Genomic DNA, 25,903 nt, shown 5'->3' with positions numbered 1-25,903 from the left:
TTGCTTGATAAAATGCCTGAGACTCGTAGCTGGCAGAGCAAATATATACTGTAGCTACCTACCACCACAAGTGATAATCATCGTCGTCACCATCCATCTAAAAAAACCAAACCTTCCAGCATTCATCATACATATAGAGAACACTTTGTGGTGATTAAAAACATATTTATATGTAATACAAACCCAAAAAACAAGAAACAAACAAACAAAATAATAAGAGCTGCGCCTAATGGAGCCAATTTTTTTGTCTGTGGTTTAATTAGATCTATGACATTTTTTGCAGAATAAATGTGTGGCATTAACTAATGAGGAATACAGAAAGGGGGTTTATTAAAACTTGGCGCTCATTTCTGTAGCTCAGGCACCAGTTATAAGAACCCTGTTTTCTCCAAGGCGACATAACTGAAAATGGACCCAGAGGGACAGGAAGCAGTGGCGGTCAGAGCCGCTTACTGGTTGTAAAGAAGCTGACAACACTGCACTTAAACAGAAAGTGAGTGGGTCCCTAATGGTGCCAAGTCCCTTCATTGCACTGTGAGTGCAAGTGTGTACCATAGGAAGTTGAACCACAAAGCTGAGGGCTGTTCAACAGAGTCAGGGTTTCTGTGTGTGAGCTGGCTTGACAGAAGATAATGCCCCCATAAGAGAAGCAGATTTTCACAATATATTTTCATCAGGCTCCGTGCGTAATCACATAAAATGGGGAGCTGACGTGTCATTTCCACACAAAATGGACTGATTGAATGCTGCCTAGTCCAGTCAGGAGTAACAAGTTATCTTTCATCAGCCAACTACTGAAGAAGACTAGGAGCTGGATGACTGAGAGCCTTCACTGACGAGGAACAAGCTATTAATATAATGGAAAGTTATGAGAATGTAAATAAATACATACATATTACAGCAAAAAGCAACTCTGTTGGTGCAAATAAGGAAATATATCAAATATAAAGTATGTATTATTTGACTAATGACTAACATTGTAGCTCTCTGAGACTTGATACAACAGATTTACACATTACAATGACAAATTGACAGTATACACTAGTGTATGAGGTGACTGAATCTCGTTACATAAGGCTCCACACATTCCCTTTAGCTGAGAATATGTATTGCCAATATATCACTGTGAAAAGCGATGTTTTAATCTCAGAACCAACAGATAAACTGTCATATTTTAATCTTTCTTTTCTCTGCTTCACTGAAGCTCTCTGTAATTTCCCTTTTCATTAGGCTAAACTAGTTTTTTTGCATACTTGCTAACAAACTGATATGCATTCCCAACTGTGCTTTGCTTATTCAGCGGCAGAATTTTCAGTAGCACATCACAAGCGTAACAATGGGTGGGCTTACTAAATGTATTGAGCAACAGTGAGATGCTATACAGCAAGCTGATTGAAAAATAAATGATCAGAGTCATGGGTTTCCCAGTCATCAGATGGTTGGAACAGAAGCTGGAAAATTACCTTTGGCCCAGAGCTCGGAATCAACAAAGCCTAATGACATTGCTGCGTGTTTGAAAGAGAAACAGAACAATTCAAACCTGGAGGTTGCCTTTTATGCTGTCCAGCTCTTTTGATGTCTTGGAGAGCTGGTGCAAGATGCTGCTTCGTTCACTGAAGACTTCCTTTAGCTTCTTTTCCAGCCCGTCATAGCTTTGTCTGTTGGGAAAACGAGAGAGTGAGAATTCACTATTAAAATGTCTGTCACTGGATGAGAGAATGCACATTTCAAGGGAGAAGGAGATGATTTAAACTGGATTAAAAGCACCATCATTAAAGCCAAAGGGGAGGACAATAGGAGGGACAACTAATATCTACTCAGCACGGTCCCTGAATGAATAAAAGAGAGAAAAAACTTGCATTTCTTTCCAAATCAACCAATTTAGTGAGGCTCATTTGCTGAGATAGGTCTTGTGACCAGAGGTATGCCCCTGCATCTCCATTTAAATATTAATGTATTCCATCCGACCAAAGTAAAAATGTCACTGCAGTGACATTCTTGTCATTTAATCCTTAGCTCCCAGAGAGGCACATGCTTCTGTTGTTTGCATGAACTATACACACTGTTTACATTACTGTCAACAACAGTAAAATCACAACTGAATGACGTGTTTTAATGCTCAGGAGCTGGATGACCTGACCTTTCTTCAACAACTTCATCCCTTTGTTACTTGACAGGATAAATAGTTACGACTTCTCCCCTTCACTGCCTGACACAAATCTAAAAACTAAAAAATCTCTTTTTCATTTAATTTAAAATCATTGTTTACTGACTCTGTGACAACAACTCCTCTGGGATGTGTTTAATATCAAGATGGAATGTGGTTACCCAGTTAACAAAAGAACTCAGAGGTCCTAATTTTTCCCCAAAGCCCATAAATCTGATTATTTTGATGAGCCACTGAGTCTCCTAATTGTAATTGTTTATAACAGCAGTCACAAAAGAGCTCATGCACGCTTTCCCCACAGACAGTAGGCAGTGGAAACAGACATATAAAGCCTAGTGTCATAATGTAAAATTAGTAATATAAATGGAATAAACTTAAACGGGACAGTTATTTTTTGTCTTCTGTCTGGAAGAAGTATGTTCATCAAGGGACAAATTTTGGCGAGTAAAAAGGTCCTGCCTCATCCTGTAATCTTCACACACCTCACTTCATTGACTCCAGTGACACATCAACTGATTTAACAACATAACACAGTTTGGGATTAACAACATAGACACCCAGCGGCACAAGAATAAACCACTTTAGCTCTTCATACCATTATATACAAATTTGTAGCCAATGGTAGAGGAAGATTTTTTAGATCCCGTTGTATCCATCTCTGTTGGAAAATCATAGCTGTAATAGTGCATCAAACAGAAAACAGCCTTGTAATACAAATGTATACCACTGTGATCAAGGAACCAAATGTCATATTTGTACACGAATGAATCATGACTTTTGACATGAGGATTCAAATCCTATACCATAATACATGCTTACTATGATTAATAGACCCAGGTGGATATTGTAGTACACATGGAATATGTTGTGAGTGAAAGATTTTATATGTTGGAGTTGATTAAGCCAACTGAAGTTAAAAATCTGGGACACTGGATAAAAAAAAAACAACCACAGGCACAGCTCACATGAGCACAGCTTACCATGCAGTTCTCTACCCCTTTCATTCTGCACAGAAAATGATTCTCTCTGCTAATTTCTTCAACCAGAAACCCGAAATGACAACAACAGCTTCAAGCCAAGCATATGGTACTTGGTACAGCTGAATAACTCCTTGCTAAATAATTGCTGATCGTCACTTAGCTCCCCCTAATTATATGATTCACATTTTGAACAGAATGTTAGTGGCCATTCTTTACTTGCATAGGTCCAATAGATAAAAAAAATAAAAAAATAAAAATAAATAACTGCTCATGGATGGAGCCAGAGGCTGCCACATTACTTTGAATCCAAGGCTTTGGTTTCAGTCTGGGCTATCTTCCAAAAACTCCGAACGCCCTGTGTCATAGATCCCAGCAGCAGATCATTTACAATAACACATAAATCACTAACAGAAAAGCAACACCTGGGAAATAAATAAATAACATGGCACACTGAATCCCACACATGACTTGCCTCCATATGGCATTGGTGGGAAATTTATTACAGGTTCACGGAACAGGGGAAGATGGCCTGGGAGATTCCTCCCTGCCTGCCATATTATTCATTACCCAATGGAATCTGTGATTGGGTATCTGTGAAATGAATAAGACATATACTTTGGAGCCCACTGACACAGAAACATGCATTCTTGATTCTAAGATATATTCTAGTTCTTTTTCTACCATAAATTGCTCATAACAACCAAATGGGAGCAGCTGCATAATTGTGCCATGCACTGCTAAGAGACCAGTGTTCTTTTTCAAGGCAGAGAAGTGTGATAATGACGAAGGCCTAACAAAAACAGTTTATGATCAGAAATGGCCGCACCAGGCACATGGCCATGGTTAAGAGACAATGAAATCTTTCATTTCAGACATTTGCAAGTTGAAATCAGTCCCACCCTGTCTTTATGAATCTCATCACCTCCAAAGACAGGACAGAGGAGAAGGCATCATTTATTGGATCCGTTTATAGAGAACAAACATTTCTTTACCCTTGATGTCATCGCTGGTCTCTTGAGTTATACAAGACTGACCCTGCAGTGTGAAATAGAACTGCTGAGGCTGTAGGCAATACCACTGCCACCAGACTGCTGTCAACAGCCAGGCAATGGCTCAATAAAGGAAGCCAAGGCTGTGGCAACTGGCCTCAGAAAAAGCTGCAGGACCTTCTTAATATCAACAGTGTAGGTATAAAAAAATAAAATAAAATAAAACAAATTATATATATGTATATATATATATATATATATATATATATATATATATATATATATATATATATATATATATATATATATATATATATATATATATATATATATATATATATATGATGTATGTATAATGCATGTATACACACATATAAATGCAGCATATTTGCACACATTTTCGATGAAACACATGTTTGTCACTGTACAGAATACAGTAACTAGTGTTAGTATTGTTGGCAGTTGGGCAAGATGTCATTATTTGAAAATAGTATTCATAATTGTATCATGTTTACAATGATCAAAACAATGTTTATTCTAAATATATTCAATATTATATATAATTATTTAGTGCTCTGCAAAGGTCTTAGGCCACCATTACATTTGTTGTTTTAGCAATGCTATGTTGACCATACAGAATAACAGCTAGTGCAGGTTTAACTGTTGTGTATTTAGTGTGACCTACCCTTACAATAAGTCTTAAACCTAGATTGGAACCCTAATTAATGTTTGCTCAACTATTTTATGGCATATGTATTTGCTTATTACGCCGTTTATTCAAGCAATGACAATGATCACAGAATTTCACAAACATAAACAACAAAGCTGGTGGTGCCCCAAGACTTTTTCTTTGTAATGCAGGTTTAGCAATGACGCCTCAGGAATTATAGCCAGATTTGTGTCCAGCTATAATTGTTTTTTTTTTACTCTGAAATACCTGTATCAGCATGAGCACCCAATCACCCACTGGGCTCTAATGACAAGTGCCTACATTCTAACACAGGGGTGGGCAATTATTTTCTCTAAGGGGCCACATGAGAAACAAATATTGTTGAGGGCTGGGCCAAATTTGAATTGATTTTAATTTAATCTCTTATCTAAAAAGTTTTGGTGTAAATTGTGTAAATTACTAACCAAATCTATTGAAAATATCAAATTACTACACTATATAATGAATACTATTATACTACTGTGGTGTAGTGCAGTGAATATATTGTCCAACACAACCACCCAATGCCCAGGTCTGTTCTAACACATTAAATGCATCTGTAATAAACGCCAACATACAAACAATAACCCTCCTCCACTGACTGGGTTAAAGTTTAAAGGTGCAGTGAAGAGAGCAGAGAACAAGTCATAATATAGAGGGCAATGTGACCTTTAGAAAAAAGTGCTCAAAGGGAGTATAAATTAGAGGTAAATCTATTCACACTCTAGAGTAATAGTAATATTTTCCAGCACACATCTGTCTCAACACTCAAAGACACTGTTTTACAATTTTTTTTTTTTTTTTAATCTTTATTTTCTTAGTGACTTTGTCCTTCTCTTTGTCTTTGACAGCAATCACAATTTAAATGAGGCCGATGACAGCATCATCCACCATTTTCTGTTGAGCATTTAGCAGCAGTAAAATAATCAGAGGAGCTTTGTGTGTTAGCAGGTCCTCATCATGGGAGGCCCTGGGCTCAGCGTTTACAGGGGCCCCTCCAATAACCATTTTTTTATTATTCTGAACGCTCTCCGACAGGTGACTCTAAGCTCTATCAATCATTCTCTCCACATGTCGACTAAGCACATAAAGGACGCACAGCCAAGAATCCGTCATTACCTTTTTAATGAACGTCTACTTGGAAATGAGAAAAGTTATGTTCCTAAAATGTGAGGTCTCTGGCTTCACTTTGTCTTCTTTTGTTTGTTTGTGCTTTGCTACCCGACGCATTATTATTATATTATCAAAATATACAGTTTTAACCATAATTTTACAAAACTGTCCATTTTGCTTTTTTAGTAAAACATCATTTGCAGCCCTTATTTTCATGCCTTCCTTCAAATGTCCTTTGTCTCATGATAACCAGCTCATTGTCCTGTTGCTATTCAGTATATCAGTAGCAACCTATGTAACCATACTTAAAACATAAACAGTATATACTGTGTGAATTGTATTTTATTAAGTCCAAATAAATAAACCCTGCTTGACAAGGTCAATTCTGGGCAAGAAAATCTTTTATACCAACTGAGTTTTTCCCTTTGAAGTTTACTCCCAATGTGCCGCTGGGATGCCTTGCAGCCTATTTTTGCCCCTCGGTGTTATGTGCTGTCCCCGCATCCTGTTTGTCAGTTTATAAATCAGGTTCACCAAATCAAGCAAACAGGGGCAGAAGGTATTATCGCTTATGACGTATTACACAATCTAACACAGGCAGAATGATAATTATCAGATATACATGATTTGAATTCAAAACTTTAAAATTTAAAATTTTAACAAACGTCGGTTACATTCAAACCATGGTCAGGTGACTTCATACACTGCTGATTAATCCTATCAGCTCCACATGACTCTCGCTGTGTCGCCCAGCGACATGCGGGTGTTACACACAGGGCGTGGTTTGTTTTATGTCAAGACAGATGGTTTTGTGTCATTTCAATCAGAAACTGATGCTACTGAGAGACACCACAGTGTCACTGGAAGTCATTCTTGCCTGTGGTCATCACACTTTATAACTCCACCCTCGGTGTGACACCCAGCAACATCATCACTGGGCAATAATATCCATGTGCAGTATAAATGGCCACTTTGCTTTTGTCCATAATTGTGCTGCATTTGCATGAAATTCAGTATTAATGTAGTTGCACATTTCAACACTTAAATGTATGCATTAGGTTAGACACATTTCACTTATTAAGATTCAATTACTAATACTGTTTATGCACTGTATAACATATATATATATATTATATATTTGACACAGAGGTAAATATTTTATTGTATATCTATATATATATATATATTTTTTTTAAAATACATTTCTTAGTATATATACCTATAGTATATCATATCGATATACTATCAATATACTATCAATACTATGTGTATCTTAGTGTAGGCTGTGGCTCTCTGTTATTGTAGTGGCTGTAACAAAAGCAATTTCCCCCCGGGATCAATAAAGTATTTCTGATTCTGATTCTGCAGCACAGCACCATTGCTCAAGTAGTGAAACATCTACAAACAGGTATGGCTGAAAACACACACACACACACACACGCACACACACACACACACAAGCACTTTAATCTTTCAGAAGCTAATTCTACTGCACACAAAAAAAGTAGTTCAACCAATGCCTCTTTCTTATATTTGTCTTGTATAGGTAGATATTCCGAGACTGTCCTTTCTGAATTTGGCATTTCAGTCTTTAGACAATACAGAGAATACTGTATATCAGGGAATTTCTTTGTAGTATTTCTAGCACCCACACATTTCTGTTGGCATTCTTCTAATGTTGGATTTCCTCTGGATTTCTGCTTCAAAGTCTCAAAATGAAGTACTTTTGAAAAGGTCAATCTGATATTACTTGAAAGACTGATTTCAAAACATGCACCCGACCAACAATTAGAGCCTGTATGCATCTGTATAATTATTTTGACATGAAATCAAAGGGGTGTGAACTAATTTTACACATGAGCAGTTAATAGAATAAATAGCACTTTCTATATATTTCAGTCTTTCTTGAATTATAAGAAATTGAGATCATCCAGATCTAGAATAATGGAGGTGTCTTTAGCTTTGTTTGTATATGGAGAAATAAATACAACACTTGCACTGAGTGATCTGAGATAAGAAGATGATATGAGAACCTTCCATTCTCTCGTACAGAAGAAGTAAGTCCTTCTAATTTGTTAAGCCGTGTAATTTTAAGGCACTGAAATAGAAATACTTAGCATATTAAAAGAATATTACAGTGATTACCCTGGCATTTCATGCATAGGTAGATGCAAATTGCTTTTCCCCAACATTAAATACTCTATCATTCTCTGTGGACTCAGAAACCGTTCTGTGATAGGCAGGTCACTCCCAGCAGGCACATGTCAGAAGAAACACACTCACACACAAACAACCAAAGTTTAAAACGTAAAGTAGTTTAAAAAATACAGTATAAGCAACTAAAGATATACAAATATCCTCAAATGTTGACGTGATGCATTTCAATTTAAAACCATCAGTATGAGTTTGACTAATAAGTCAAACTAGGACAGATTCAAAATAAACCAGGTAAAGAGGAGCAGAGGAGCAGAGGTGTTTTCTATACAGTGCATCACTCCTCTTACAAATGCTAATGTTTGTTTGTCCGAGATATGATGATGTGAGTCGTTCTATCTTTCTATAGCAGAATTGCTCATCTTGTGACATACTGTACATATGACATTCAAATAATCAGAAGCTTTGCTGGTTGCCAGCTTCCATTATATCTGAGATTTGAGGCATTTAGTGTAGTTTTAAACACAAGTGATTTTAAAAGCTGTGTCACACTGCATTTGCATTTCTATAATTCAGCTTTTGACCTTTTGTGTTTATACAATAATGTCAACTGCTATTGTGAGTGTCAAAGTGAAGGCTATACATTTTCTCTCAGAGAAGTCTAGTTTAGTTTGATTTCCATTGTTGTTGGAGACACTAAAAGACACAAGTTGTGTTTACAAAAGCCCACAAAAACAGTTTGAGAGTTGTGACATGTTTGCTGTTTCCAAATTGTGTCATATAGAGACTGTGTGTAAAACATCAGGGGGGAAATGGTAGCAGTGTTGCCAATAGCCCTTCCTTGCATATTTTATAAACCCCATTTCCAGGAAATGGGGTTTTTTCAAGTTTTTAAAAATGCAATACAAACTAAAATCCACAATTTTGTTAAGTTGTGTAACTTTTAAATATGAACAAATGAGCATTACATTCAAAACATTGACAAATTAGTTCACACAATGTTGATTTGTGTGTTCTGTTTTTCTCAGTATTTTTGTTTTCATGTCTGTGGTAACAGAGAGAAGGCAGAAGTATAACAGCTATCATAGTAAAGCAAGAAGGCAACAAACGTTAGGTTAAGGAATTTACCCTGGTTCTTTGGAACATATCTTTATGTCTACGAAGCCAGGTTGTTGTAACTCATTCAGAATGAAACCTGAGTTGGAGATGGGCTGCAGCTCTTAAAATAATTGTTTGCAACCCTTGCCCCACTGTCTTTCAACTAACTGACGAATCTCTCATGAAGTTTGGCACAAAATGTTGAACCATAAAACTATCCTTGCTTGCAAAGATCAAATCCTTGGTGGATGCTCCTTTTGTACCCAATAATAATATCCTCACAATCACCAGTTCATCTTTCAGAACAGCATTAGTTGTATGACCTTTACAGTCTTGCAAACTATCCCAATGTCCTTGTTTCCATATTTGCAAAATACAAATGGCTTTGTCGGTAAAACGCAAAAATATTTTACTTTATACTTTTATTTGTTTTAATTGGTCAGTCCCTCAATGACAGAATGACCCAAATGTGACGCACCACGATCAAGATGTTATGGAGAATTTATATTGTGTATAAATTGTGCACGTCAATGGTACAATGAAATAATACAGGGATGTGTCAAGGAGAATACTGTTCAAGGGAAAACACATAAAACAACTTGTATTAAAAATCTTTAGTTGGCGTTAAATATGGACTTGCAGGGTTCGCCCCAGAGGAAACTGGTTAGTGCAAGTGGTAAGTGCTTAATGGAGGATTTCAGCCTCAGGATGACACAAAGCTCTTCTTAAAATACCTCAGTGTGTGATCACACTTAATGCAAAGTGACTTATTGGTTGGACAACATACATTTTAAACCAACTTCAACATGCTGCACCAAACAATTTGGCCTTGTTTCTGAACTGCATTGCAGGGGTGAGTTTTATCTCACACTTCCCAAACAGATTGTAAAACACTGGGCTGTGTTTTCCCCCATTTTGCAACTCGTCTTGTTAGGTATTTAATGGAGTTTAACAGTAATAGCATTGGCTTGTTTGCCTTGAAGCTTAAAACTACAGATGCCTAAGTAGGAATCGAAGTAGTGATTTTTTATAGGTTGAATTAATGTGTTCTCTGAAATGCAGCATATCCACACAGCCAAGACTTTGTAGTATGTTGGTAAACACTCTGAAATATTGCTGTTAAATTTATGATCAAACAACTATTTATTTAAGAGTCCTTGTGTCAGCATTATCAATAACCTTCTTTGAAATTGACAAAGCACTCTTTATTTCAGATGTGCACCTCCAGTATATAGTGTGGATTTATTTTGATCATTTATGGAGCAATTGTTTACACTGATGATGTAATATAATATCTATTCATCCATTTTCTACCACTTTATCCTCCACAGGACGCTCGCAAGGGGATGCTGTGTCAATCTCAGCTGACGTATATAGGGCAATAGGCGGGGCACACCCTGGACAGTTCGCCAGTCCATCGCAAGACCACATATAGAGACAAGCAACCATCCCCATATTGCATGTTTTTGGACTGCAGAAAGGCCCTTTTTTCCAACCAGGGCTCAAACCTGGGCCTTCTTGCTGTAATATAATATAACACAGACAAAAAAACAGTTGGAAAACAGTGAGAGACTGTGTTGCTCCATGTCGTGTTTCTGACATTCTGACTGAATTTAGGAACAAGGGGAATTTGGATTTGAATGATGGATGTGGCTTGATTACTGGAAACTCCCCAGCTGGTGCATCAATCCCATATGAATGAAAAAGCCACCTGCAGCTGGATAGTCACCTTGTCATAGGCAAGACTATTTGAATCTCATTACAGTTAGAGTTAACAGGGTTGTCTTTGACCGAACATAGGCACTGGCTTTCTGGTGCTTAACGCTTGGTGATTTGCTACCTCACTGACTGTATAATAAAATCTCCTATCAAGTTTTTCATCAAATCTATTACCGTTCTTTTGGTATATTGTAGCCCCTGCACCTGCCACAGAGTTCTAGTTCTCGCACAAACCCGCTGGCCACAATTACTACTGACATGATGAAATGAGCAAGAAGAGGGAAATCTTTCATCACTAAAGCTTAGTTCAGCAGATAATTGAAAAGAATGAGGTGAATGAGATGAGACCGATGTGGACCCTGTGTCATGTAAAATATCTTTAAGGCACAGAGTCTGATACATCTGTCCATCTGATTCTCAGCAAAAGCTATTTTAAACAACACAATGTGGTGCGATCACGACTGAGATCAACTGTGTAGAATGAGGAAATTGCCACCAAGTTCATAGACATTGTCTCATAAGATGCTATAACTTCATATCTTCCCCAAAGCCTATCCACTATACTGCTAGTTGCATGTTTTCATTTTCCCCTCTCTTATAAATCTTATTAAATGCGTAGTTTGTCAACCCACTAGAGATAGCACCGCTGTCTCTGGTGGATATTTGTTTCAGTATGTTGTCTCTGATGTTATTACTAGTTTTCCACAAATCTTCCTCAGGCAAAGAGTCACCCCACACACAAGTTGCAGGACTTTGATTTTCTATACAGTTGGAGCAGCAAGCAGCTTTTTGTATGACCTCTACATCAAAGTTGATATTGATGTGGCAGGTAATTGACCTTTTGTTGCTTATAGGCACCACGAAGAGCATGCACATTTATTGATAACCAATCATCCAATTAATATTTTTGAATTAATATTTCAATATTTTGAAAGAAAACTAAAGGACTGCATTTTCTGATACCTGAGATTCAATTTCTCAAACATGAAGCCCCTGAGGCACCGAGACACTGCCAGTTTAAATAAAATACAGTAAATGAGAGATAAGCAGTTAACCATACTAGATTGGGATTTGCAGAGATTACAATTTTTATTCAAAAGCATTTGTTTTACTACTTATTCATGATACTGAGAGAGGGAAGTGCATTGAAGTAATTACAGTAATACAAGACAACAAATCGCCACAGGACGGGAGCACAAAACAAGGTTTAAAATATATACTTAGATTGGAGGGAGGATATTTTTATATTATTAATATGCATTTTTAAAACCAGTTCCCCATTTGCACAGTAACAAGAATGACTAAGTGTAACATAAAGAGAAAATAACAGGAGTAGCCAAGAGCTGAACCATCTTTAAAGAATAAAGTAAGTTATAAACAACAGACTGTCAGAACTGAAAGCAGAAGTGACGACAGGGTTTCTCCATGTTTGAACTGAATGTTTTATGTACAGGTGTGTATGTGTGTATGACTGCAGTGACTTGTGACACCTGCTAAAATGACACAATTTAGATTTGGTGTGAAAAGAGTGGAAAAAAAATCATACATTTTGTGTTAATAATACTTGTAGTCAAAAAAGCTTTTACCAGAAAAACACTCCGGATGGAAGTAAGTGGTTTTGTTCTGTTGTTGTTTTTTTCTTCGTTTCTTCAAATGTGTTTACAGGCAGTAAAGCGATAAAGCCCACTGAAATGTTTGTTTAATCATAAAAAAAAAGAAAAATGACTAGACTTTCATATGATCTATAAAAAGGATCATCTGTACAGTTCCCTCAACAGCACAGTGTGATTTAAGTGTGTGATTTAAGTGCAGACAGGGTCCCGTGTGACGAGCGAGATGACAAACGGCGCCATATTGATGGAAGTATTCAGGTCAGAAGGACAACCTTGATTTAGGCTTGAAAACAGCCATACATCACATCCACCTCAAGGAAATGCTAATTTCCAATGAATGAACCCATCAGTCATGTGCAAGTTATTCTCATGCTAACATCCAAATACTAGCAAAGCTGCCTCATTCACATCCATGTTCACTGGAAATCCATCAAAAGTGACTGAATGACTGAAAGTGTTTATTAATCATATGGGATATGCTAACATTCTCCACTTAATCTGCATGGATTTCGTATTAAATTCACAATTACACTTATTAGCATATTAAGTGCACATTTTGACTCTAATACATCGGCCATTTGCATTGCTGTTCCGGAACAGTGCAACATTATGCTGCAATGAGAGGGAAATGATCGAACATGCCTACAAACCAAATCTGAAAAAAGGCCATTGTTAATAGAGGTTCTTTACACTCTGATGACAGGAAGGAAGGTGGCAACAAGAAGACTGCTATTAAGTGGTTTTATTTCATGCTCTCCTCTGATAATTATCAGGCTACTATTGGACATAAGCCTGTATGAGACAGACCCATCATTGCCTTGTCTTGGTTGAGTGCTAATTGCTGAATTCTAGAACAGGGCTATTTAGAGTAACACGAGAGAAGAATTAAGCTTTTCTAAATCGATTCATCTATGTGCAGAGGGAACAGAAATAAAAACATGGCTGATCTTCTTCTAGTAGTCTGCTTTTGAGCAAAATCATTTGAGGATACATTGCAGACAGCATATCATAGAGAAGCTTATTATAATTTAGGTGTGATTCCAAAAATGGAATATAGAGCATTAAATGGACTTTAAAAGTATCACAAAGTAAATAAAAGCAATTTGAGTCATACAAAATTTAATTCAAAGAGTAAATAAAAAAGCCAGTGCTAAGGGTTTTGTTTATGTGAATCTCTTGGATTTTTTTTCGTATTCCTCTAGAAGAGACTTTCTAACATTTAGTCTAATGAAGTCCATGTGTGTGAAGCTGTGTTTCTTTGACAAAAACAATAATGAAGTATAATTTGAAATACAAATACATTGGCTGCTCTCAGGCAGAGTGTTTCATCGGCCCAGGGCAGATTTCTCCCTACCTCTTTATTGGAATAACTTGGCTCCGATTTATTGTGCTATTTCAGTGAAACTGTCAATCACACTGTTTGTTGCTGAGCTCCCTGGTACCTGGCCTCTCATGCTGTGCCATCTGTTGAAATGCTTAATGTGCTGAATTCGTTTTCAGCTTGACCCCATCTCCAAAAAAATAAAAATAAACTGCTTGCATTATAGACTGAACATTCTCTTTGTATTGTACTTTGCTGGTTCAGTGTCATGAACAAAGGCACAGTGGGCATTTTTATCAAAATGTTCCTCCAAAGAATAAAATGCAACTTGATCATTGTAGGTGGGGGTGCCACTTTGCCCGAGGCATTCGACAGTTTGCAATGGTTTCATCACGAAATTCTCTCTTCCATTATTATTAATTTCATACAAATAGTCATATTTGTATTAAATAGTCATAGACATATCCGGGAGCTTAACACTGATCATAATGCAATTCTACTTTCCTCATCAGTGACGTCAGAAATGGGCATAATGTTGTGCCTTTAATTGAGCATTAAACAGGATTAATTAGATTAAGTTCTAAAAGGAAAATTTATGGTCGCACTAATTTTCTGGTTTAGACTGAACCCACACATATGCTACTCTTTGAGGTGTCCTCTCTCTGACAGACATGTTTAATCCCTATACTTTCAGATTCATTTAGATGTTTTGGCGGCATATTTTGGTTAGCATTTGTGTTTTTCTAATCTAATCTTCACACAGCACATCTATAAACAGAGCTTTCCGTTATTCTATCATTCACATGCTGCCGACACAGACAGCAGAAGCAACTTGGACAAACTGGCAAACAGACAGGACGAGTTGGGGATTGAATCCTCAACCTTTCAGTTGGAAGATGGCCTGCTACTGATCCACAGCAGCCCAATTCATTTTTTTCTCCAGGATGCCATTACTCTACTAGCCTTTAAAGGGCACCTCATGTTTCACAAAGGTAAATGTACTGTTTCCCCTTAATGGCTGAACATATTGGGTGCATTTTCTCATAAAATGTTAGCAGGAAATTAAAAAAAAAAAATACTATCAGTCTTCGTTTTCCCCACTTTTTCATAACTCATTGCTACATCTTTCGGAACATCACTACCACCGACTGTCAGTGAGGGAAATGCGGTTGCTTATTCGCTTCAGAGGCATACGAATAACTGCACTCATCAAACTGTTGTATCATGAAGCTCCACACAGAAGTCAAAATAGAAGGTATTAAATAATTATGTTTGTCTTGAAGCTAAAACACATCATACATTCATTTTCACAAGTATAAACTTTAAGTGTACATGTTATTAAATGGTTTAAATGTACATGTACATCCAAAAGTCTACACACGTAAAATCACAGGTTAATGTTTTGACTGCCAAGATTGGGAAACTTCATTTATTTATTTCCAGGCTCAAGTAAATCTGTAAAAAAATAAATTATCCCCATGTGAAAGGCTGCAAACTGACTTTAAGGCACAGCTACTTTGATGATCCCAGGATGACAAAAAGGATTAAATAATAACACCGAGATGGATTTTGTGCGTAACTATCAGCATAAACACAGCACTTGGCAGTGTTGAGCGCATGGAGAGGGGCAAAGTTCAATATGTGTTACGAGGTCCTCTCTCGACAGCCTTATTAGATGATTGCCCAAAGTGCTTTCCTTGTATAGTAATAACATCTTGGATTTAAATCCTGTCCAGGACCTTTGCTGCATGTCACACCCTGTTTCTCCCATCGTTGTGTCTCGTCATTGTGAACTACAGCACATAATGGAGCAGAAATGCCATAAATGTGCTCTTTAAAAGGACACATATTGCTGGAGGGTCTGAGGCCATGAATTTCCCAAGTAAACTTGGGAAATGGCACCACACTGTTCAAGTGTGTGGTGCACTTTAGCATCTTCAAATTGTTAATCTGGAGGATTACCATTTATTGTCTTGGTATTACATTTTCATTTGGAACAATTCAGAACAAACTGTGCCACAGTATTATGGTGTCGTCTTTTGTTGTTCATATTTATCACATGTTGTAAAGTTGAAGGATGATGAAGAATGGTGAAGAATTTTAGATGAATCCATTGTGTTAAGTGGCTTTTGATGTTTATTTCAGCACACACTCAACATAAAAGGAAAGCACCCTTTTTAATGGAAAGGATGAAAACATCCTTGTCACCTTTACACTTTTAAAAAATACCAGCACAACGGAAGTAGCACCACGTTTTAATGGTCCACCCACTACATGCTGGCCCTACTTTAAGGTTTGTCAGACCCTTTTATCTTCCAGCTGTCTTTAACATCCATTTGGAAAATGTACCAGTATCTGATCTGTAGAGGTGTCTACACTGCTGAGATTACAGAGGTTTGATTATAAAATATTTTAATTTCTGCAAGGTGAAGAACAAACAACAATATAGAATTAGAATTTAAAGACAATCTGTTTGTCAGTGTCTTCAAAAATCTGGTCAAGATTAAAAAACACTGTTGCTAGAACACCCAACTGTCCACCTTGACCACTTCTGAGTCATATGGTATTATTGGTCTTATAAATATTGAATTATTTGGCAGGTTATTGGCTTGTTCTGTAGTGATTAACCTATTACTTATCATTTGGTTGCACAATAAGCTCATAAACAAACGCAGGATCAAAGCGCCTACCAAACCTCCACAAGCTCCTACATTTACATTCATCACTTGTATCAACAGTCAGGTAACACCACATTTCAACAAGCCAGGGTTGTTTCAACACTTTGTTTTTTTTCCTGTCCCTGACTTGTTCAAAGCTTATCCACCTTCTTCAATGACATTAATTAACTGAGCACTGACTGGCAGTAGCTAATCTGATGCACTATAGATGAGAAAGTTAGAAGCCATGAGAGGTTGTGTGATTAAAAAAAATGGAGGTCACAAGGCAGTTATGACCCCAAAGGTGATGTGTAATAAATCTGTTCACATGACTTAGATAAAAACAATCTGACATTTATCTTTGTTATATCTAATAAGGATCTATGTTAGACAATTATGTCGTGCAAGGTAATGCGAGGTTTGCATACGCAGGAGCTAAGTGAGTACATTGTACATGTATTTAAACATTTATGAATCCTAATGTCATCATTGCATTTCAGCTTTTGCAAGATTAATGGCATTTGTGAACTCCGGGCTTCACAGGATGCAGACACTGAAAGAGGATGTTGGTTTTGTCCATTTTATATCAAATCATACTGTATATCTTGAATGTGTCATTTTTTTAAGACATCACTCACTGGCAAGTCATAACTTTTATTTATTTATTTTACCACTTACTTTCACTTTGAAGGTTGTATACACATTATATAGCCACAAAAATGTACTATTTATTTGCCCCTCATGGGATATTGGTATTATCTGAAAATAGTGTAGCATGATTTAAATAAAACAATTATTTTAAACATCACTGTCAGACATAACGTCAGAAATATTGAGCCACACATGCTGGTGGGAACAGTGCAAGTCAGTGACAATGACTTGCATTCCCATGCAATTGATTTAAAATGTCATCTTACTTTGGAAACCCATCCAATATGCTTGGAAAGAGAATGGTAATAAATGCTATGTAGGTTTGATGGGCCTCATTTTTCCTACCAAATTGGACAAATGTAGGGAGAAATACATGCTTCATTTCAAGCGAGTCTTTAGCGATGGCTCGTCTGCATTTTTTTTAATTTGAATGGGGCCAAAAATAGATCACTAGCCATGCTTTGTTGGAGTGAGTCACATTAAATGGATAGCATTGATTGTGACATGATCACTTCTGTAAGGGTTACGTGTCTGTTTTAGCAAAATTTATATTTTAACAAAAAACACCTTTGTAATTAAATAATGATTCCCCTTTAAATAAAATAATTATTTTATTTAAGTGGATTAGTGGATTTATTTCTCTTTTTTAACTGGTATAAAAAAAAAAAAAGACTTCATAGTTTTCATGACAGTGACAGTAAGTGTAAAACTCAATTCCCCCCACAAGTAATATGTAATTGACAGTAAACGGCATATGCAGCAACAAAGGAGGAGGAAAATAAAAGATATCATACGATCAAAGCACGGAAAAATATTTGATCTTGATGGTTTACTTTCTGGAAATTAAGATAAATGCAAAGAAACTGAGTGTCAGAGTCACTGTGGCTGTAAACGAGAAAAACGCCTCATATGTTTGATCTCTGTTCGAGGCAACGGTCTTCATGTAATCGTGATTATAATCAACTTATATCACATTCTCTAAACAAAATGGCTGCGTGCCCAACAGCTGTGTGTTTGTTTACATCGCCATGTCACATAAACACAGAAAATTGTCCAGAATAGATTCATCTGTGGGGATTCATTTCAGGTACATTTTATGTGCGCTGTAAAAGTAAGTCAAACTTAGAGGAAAGGGAGTGACACACAAACAGGCACCCACACACAACAACGTGGTGAGGATTTAGAGAGAGATTTTCTCTGATGTTACCCTCATAAAAAAGATCAAACCTTTGTGGTTTTTTGTCACAGAATAATTAACTTTTGTCTTTGTAATTAGACTGGATATTTTATTTTGAAACACCGTGAGGAGATTCAGAGCTTAATATTATTGTGTCGTGGCAAACGACGGCAGCGATTCATTATCAAACCATTTTAAATAAATATATAAAATATATAGAAATAAAATAGAGCCATTGATTTAAATAAAAGTTTTCATATACTGACAATGTGTGTGAATGGCTCATATCAGCTCTTCTGTTCATGGGCCAACAGATTAAATTATCTGACTCTAAACAGATGTGAACATGTTTATATGCATTTGTTTAATTAGAGGATTTAACATTGTATGAGATAAAAAGTGATAAAAAAATAATAATAATTAAAAGACTCCCTGATTAATATTATATTGTTACAACATTGTTCACAAACAGTAGGTGCAATGTGGAAGTATGTAAAATGAAACTAAAAAAGAATCCTTCCTTGATTGATAATATTTATTTACATTACACAGACGCATTTTTTGAATATGCCACGTGCAATATTACTTTCCCCAAGGAACTGGCCTGGGTTGCTAAAACCTAGGACAGACGCTTGGCTCTACACTTCAGATTTTGGCTGAGCTGGTGAAAACACTGAGGCTCTTTTGCAGCTGCTTCACAGCCAAATATAAACATCTGGATGAATTCTGCCTCAAGTTGATGTGGCTAAAGCTCCCTCTATTGTTGGGGGTCAGGATGCCTTGTTTGTCACTCTGGATTTAGCATTCTTCTCTCAACATGCTTCCCATTTAAAGCTCCACACAGTGTTCCCACTGCTTCATAAAGGCAGATAAAGGAAAGCCGATTTAGGATTGACCCTCCCTCCCACATCCTTCACTCCAGTCCTCTTGGCTCGTATGTCTCTTCATGTGATTGTCAATGTCAGGAGAATCTCTTATTCGTGTTGCTCTGGATCTTCAGTTCATTCATGACCTTCAAGATTAAAGATAAGTCACAATGTGTTAGCTTCACCTCACCAGCCCTTTTCCTCATTTCTCACTGGTTGGTTCATAATGAAATATTCAGCCCAGCATTTGAAAGAGCTTCAAAGTGAGCTGATGTGCAAATGAAGCATTATGAGCTCATCAAATCAATACTGAGAAATAGGTGTAAAGAGAAAGGGGCTGGCTGATGCAGAAAGCTGTGATGGAGGAACACAATAATACAGAATGGCATTTTTCCTGTTTGGCAAGTCAAAAACATCACACAAATTCCAGCAGAATTGATGTTCTTGTTCTATCGCGTAATTAAGTATTAATTTGTAATTCCCACCAGTTTTTCAGCACATTCAAGCATCAACAAAGCTTGTATCAGCGTAGCTAGCGCCAATGCTTACCATTTGTTATTCAGCTTGTACTAATAACAGAAAAAATTGTACAGTAAGGGAAGGGGAACAATGTTGCTATACACTTATTCATGCAAATGTGTACATACTATGCAACTCAGCTTCTGCATTAGAGCTTTACAAACAAAAAGGCAGATACGTCCACTTCCGGTAAATGAAAGAACTGAAAGAGAGAATAAAGGCAGAGAGGGATTTTTAGCTCACCTCCGTCATCTTTCTGAGTCTCTGCGAATGGCAAAAAATGCAGAGTGCACTTCTAGTAACCATAAAATGAGACTTTTAAGTGGCAACAGACATCTTTTGTCTCCCTAGTGATTCATTTTTAGTGACTGCGTTGAAGACACAGCAGTAGAGGCTTCAGAGTCACCTATGGCATGCACTAGATGCATGCTACATTATATTCTCTGCAAGGATTTGGATATGGAATAATGCACTTCCTTTATACTGTAAATCGAGTCCAATATTCAAATGCTGTGGGTGTTGCTTTTCTCTCACCATGACACATGTGAATCAATCTAAACATCATCATGACAAGATTAAGCCTGAAGGTTGTCTACTGTTAAAGGCTTACTGCAGCTGTAAGAAAGGGTTAACATTCACAAAACACGCACCACCTAAACATGCTTCTTGTTTATGTGTGTCAACAGCTATGAATGTCTTGACTAATATGTTCAGCTCATCATCTTAATTAAGGCACTCTGTTTATTTTCATACCAGACAACCAGTATATGAGAGTTGTCAATACGTGTTACGACACTTGCTGTTTGCACTGTGCTAAAATTCAACGCTCAAGTTCCTTGTCAGCCATGTGGGTCTTTGTATTTGAATGACATATTAATTATCATTCAGTGTCACAATGCAATTGCCATGTCACACACACACGTATAGCACAGGCTTCATAGTTTTAAAATAGACAATTCCACCTCAGATGAACAACATGGTTTCAGCTACAGTGTGCACACATTTTTACAGAATATCAATGTGTAAAATGAAAGGTCATTTTATACATTCATAATAATTTAATTTATAAGATAAACTGCTGCCACACTGAAATCACAGCTCTATTACTTTCTCTTTTTTTTTTTCATATGCTCTTCTGCTCAAAGACACCACGGTCAAAACCGTTAACAATTATAGTTACACACGTTGATGGGGCCTCATGTAATCTATTCTGTAGCCATCAACAATAAATTTACAGACGTGACCATTTTCCAATGAAGTAATTACAAAACTGTTCTCGTTTTGTGCTAGGCTAATCGAGATCTCTCCATAGTGCGAGCGTGGTATGCCGCCAGCTCACAGTGCTGCAATTTGTTAGGGAGCCTCAGTGGAGGGTGGAAAATTGAGAGAACGAACAAAACAACATTCACGAATCATTCTTTACGTTTAATAGTTTGAGTTACAATGTCGACTTCAGCTAGTGCTAGTGTTTACCGGATTAAAAAAAGAACACTAACATGGAAAGAGTTGTGAAAGTGGTAAGTGTCCAAACCCACACTGAGCCTTCAATATAGTAGTGCAGTATTTGTACAATACCCACTTAGCCTCTAAGTGATAATGTGAGCTCATATGCACTGTGCATCTTTTACTAACGTAAAGGCAAATTTAAAGAAGGTTCACAGAGAGGATGTGACAACACACAGTAATATGAGGGTTAGTGCACACAATGGGCTCAGTAATAATGTTGGTCCTGAGTTCATACTTCATCATAATGTCCATATACAGCTAGGACTTAGATTAGTAACTGCTTTAATGGTAGCTATCTTTGTCATAATTGCTTGATGTCATAAAGAAATGTCTTGCTTTAAAAACATGTTTAAAGGGCTTTTAGAAGGCTGTATCAGCATCAACCTACTTAAGGTGATGTGATGACTATAATTTGTTTTATACTCACAACAGCTGACATATTAAACATCATACTGTGGGCAAATATTCCATCAGTGTCCAGTCTTTCACACAGGCTGATCGTTTCCTGTTGGTTACATATGAGTGATGTGCAAGAGATGTGTGAGAGTGTAACACAGGTTATCATCTGTAATCCCCCCTAAATGTGGTTGCCACATTCAAATCGGGATCATGGGCAAACATTTAAAAAAGGATGAAATAGAATGAAAAATATTCAAACGCTCGACTGGAAACTGAGTTCCCTTATCCACCCGAGCAGCAACATGATCATCAATCCCCACGTTACAAGCCGCTCAAGAGGAGGCCAACAACAAACCAGCAGTCATCCACCGGAGCAAACAGGCCACAAGAAACACGATGAAGCGTCACGTTAAAAATTAAACTACTTAATATGTTAACTGATTTGGATTAATATGTTTCCCTGATACTTGAAACATAAGCATGGAATTGGCTCGTAGTCCATGAGAATCCCATGACCTGCACAATTCTCTGCGGAACTGTCAGTTTTTAATAGCTGTTTTTTCTTTTTTTTTACAAAATCTCGTATTAAGATACTCAAGGTTCTTTCATATCAAGCATGATCTAGTTTTTATGTTGTGGTCAGTGCTGTTTTCACTCAGTGGACATTATCAGGAGACCAAGAGTCATTGAATCAGCCCGGTTGATACTGATTCAATGACTTGTGGATAACTATGACCTGCATGAATGAGAATCTACACGGACATCTTATCAGGAGCCGTTTGGCCTATTAAGCACTGCCAAGGGAGGATTCATACTTGTTTTTAGCTTCTTTCATGGAAGGCAGCCAAGCCCCGTCTTTTAAAGGTAAAACTCTACCAGCCATTTACTGAGGATGTGACTGCTTTGATAAGTCTCTAAAATTGGATGAATCTCAGGTTTTAACTCTTCCTCTGCCTGTTATTAAGACAACAAAGTTGCATTGAAACACAATTTGAGGCTATTAATAATGGGATTACCTTCGAAGGTCACAGGATTCACAAGTGTGGTGAGTGCTTTCAGTTTTGGGTTGTGTGCAGCACACCAAATGTTATCCTGGTTTCTGGGCACACAAGTATGAGCTTTATGGAGAATCAGGCAGTGGTGGCTCTGCTGGCCCTGACAATATCAAAAAAGTATTTTTTTTATTATTATTATTATTTTTTTTTTGTAAATAATCAAATTAATGTGTGTCTGAACGTGTCTGAAATCAATTACTTTTTCAGGATGTTATGATTATATTTCCAGAAAGAATATGGTTATTTTTTGTGAAGCAGAGCTGGATTTTCCATAATGTCTTTAAACACATCATAGCTCCATGGACCTGCTCTAGTAGTATTGCTGGCCTTTCGTTGAAGCTGCCATTTCCTGTTTGGTTATAACTTTGATTGACGCGTGTCGTCAGCCAATCAAAATGTGATGCATAGTCAAAGAACGCCCCAGGCCCAGTGATGTGTCTGGCGCTAGCCCCCGCTGTTGTCATCAACGACGGCGGGTTTTGAAGTAAGTTATGATCGCTGCATTAACACCACCGATCCATCATGTTTCTGATCTCCTTCGTGTGCACTTTTCACGGCGATCGTTTGGAGAAAAGAAAGAAATTATTTCAAGAGGAAGACCTACACGGAAGAGGTACATATTTTCCGGTAGTTGGAGTGTTAATGATACATTGATAACATTTTTTAGAAGTGGTGAGGACAAAACTGTTGATCATAAATAGTGCCGGGGACGTGTTCCCCACGTAGCTGACGCCTATGCTTATGTGGAAGCTTGTTTTTGTGTCATATAGTGAAATTGCGTTTGCTGAGCGACTTAACGGAAGATGTGGTGGTAATGATGCAGTAGCCTATAGATGTGCAGTGGTGTGCGTGTGCGCTATGGTTGTTGCAGATCAACTGTCTCGTGAATATAGTCGGTGTTTGTGCGTGTTTTTTTTTACACTGAAGGCCTTGACTGAAACCCCACGGTACGCTACTGGCATCAGGCACTAACTTTACCAAAAGTTGGCTCAAGTACACACTCTTTGACTGTTGAAGGTGATTTTAAAATTGTTGATGGACAGCTTCAGTCCCCAGATGAAATGCTGTGAGGTCTTCATTTGCATGAGTTTACATATAGTCTGGAAACCATTTTGCAACTGACAGTGAAGAATTGAAAAATTCATGAGAAACAAAGCTGACAAAAACAGACTAACTCAAGTGACTTTCTTCTAATACAATTCAAACAGTGGCTCTTGCGCTAAGACAGCAAGGGAAGTTCAGCTTCCTCTAAAACGCCGTCAACTGTGTGGTATTTACATGTCATTACTAAATGACATGTAACACGTGCTAGAACACGATTAGAATGTGTCATTAGTTCGATCAGAATCAGCGGTTTCACTGATGACGGATCGCATGGTACAACAAGATGTAATTTGCAACTTTTAACGAGAGCCACTCGTAAATGCCTGCACAGGTGTTCACATCCATTTCATGTATTACTTATTAGACATCACAGCAAAGCAGCAGTCGCTTTCGAATACAAAACAAATGATCTTGCCCCTTGGGACAAGGTGAGGAGAACACAGCAGGTGGGCTAAATGGGTTCTACATGTACTGTATGTCATTTTTAAGTACAATCCAGATGTCCAATCTTCTGTGTGACCTTCTTTTGAGCATCCTACACCGCAAAGCTTGATTTCATCATGAAGCTATTTAATCTCCGGACAAATCTGCCTCATCGGTTTCCATTTAGTCATAATCTGAACAAACGTGCATCACATTTTATCACGGAATGTAAGAGAAGTGGGGATTATGCCTCATTTATTTGAACCAGAAAAAACGGAAAAGGATGTTAATGAAGGACACTTGGTATATGAGTAATTCAGCTGTTAATGTTCAGTGTTGGATTTTGCATGAAATCATGTTTTTATATATATATGTATATATATATATATATATATATATATATATATATATATATATATATATATATATATATATATATATATCGGATGATGGGTTCCTTAGCGAACTCCATTATCATGCATTTTAATATGCCAGGCTGGATCTCTATGTAAAACGTTGCCGTCGTAACTTCCTAAATCCAAATGCATTAGAGCACAAATTGGTATTCTTAAAAATAAATGGATTAATAAATACATGCATGCATGTAATGACAAACACCCAGTGATGAAGAAACTGATGAGTGTAATGAAACTATAAATATATTGGCTCAGCTGGACTGCTGCCTTTTGGGTTTAATGGAGTGTGTGTGATAAACAACATGCATAAACCTGTGTTCATTCATGACGTTCATTTTCTAACAGTGACACCTGCACCATGCTTTCTTCCACAGTTCAAGGAAAATGAAAAAAGGGTATGCACATTACATCATACACCCAAGGACAGCCTTTATCAACTAAAAGTGTAAAATGCACTTTTAATCAATACTGAAAATAAAGTTCACAACAGAATGTTGTTGCAGATATAATATACCTTTCTATGACCCTGTAGTACCCAAATAACTGACCCCAACCATTCCATTTCTGGGTACCCTTTCCTTGGGGCACAAGAGTATTGTAAGGGTAGAGCTAGACCCATGACAGTCAGCTGATTGGATGACAGAAAAGTCTCACTGCCTTTCGACCAGTGTTTCTTCAAGCCCGCAGACTGTCCTCATACAAAGCTTGTCGTCTTGTTGAGACAAACAGCCACAAACCCAGCAGAAAAAAAACAAGCACGTCATCTGTTGTTTCGTGATCAATGTTCAATGTCAGCGCACTGGTACAGTGTCAAGCTACGTAGCTCGCCGACGTGGCCATGGAGCACAGTGCACAACCCGCCTACCAAGTAAAGCAACAGTCGAAACGCAAGCCTGACCAAGGGCTATACCATTCTAAACCATACCATACTATACCAAACTGAACCGTACCATGATGGAAACACGACTTATAATATACAGTAATGCTTATATTCACAGTATACATTGCAGGTGTTGCACAAGTGTTTGTACGTTATCTTATGTATTTGAGGGAAAATATAAACTGTACATACAGGCATGTATGTAGCTATTGTACATGCTGATAAAATGTAGTTCTCCTGTCCTGTACCTGCAGTCAGTGTTACCAAGACGAGTCAAGTCAGTTAGCATAACTAGCCTTGTTAGCATAACTGTTGTGAAGGAAGGTGTGGTTGGCATTATTACATGTCATTTAGCAGACGCTTTTATCCAAAGCGACTTACAAAAGT

At 37.4% G+C, this 25,903-nt stretch overlaps 1 protein-coding gene across 1 annotated transcript in view; it reads right to left on the bottom strand.

The window, feature by feature from the left end:
- Positions 1-25,903, bottom strand: part of luzp2 (leucine zipper protein 2) — a 123,421-nt gene that overhangs the window by 64,483 nt on the left and 33,035 nt on the right. Inside the window, exon 2 of the mRNA XM_044030981.1 lies at positions 1,541-1,658. Coding sequence (XP_043886916.1) covers positions 1,541-1,658 — 118 coding nt within the window. The remainder of the gene's footprint in view (positions 1-1,540; positions 1,659-25,903) is intronic.

Source organism: Solea senegalensis, linkage group LG7 (genome assembly GCF_019176455.1).
Source record: "Solea senegalensis isolate Sse05_10M linkage group LG7, IFAPA_SoseM_1, whole genome shotgun sequence".
NCBI classification, from domain to species: domain Eukaryota; kingdom Metazoa; phylum Chordata; class Actinopteri; order Pleuronectiformes; family Soleidae; genus Solea; species Solea senegalensis.
The sequence above is the reverse complement of the archived record's forward strand: the minus strand, read 5'-3'. Positions and strand labels throughout refer to the sequence as shown.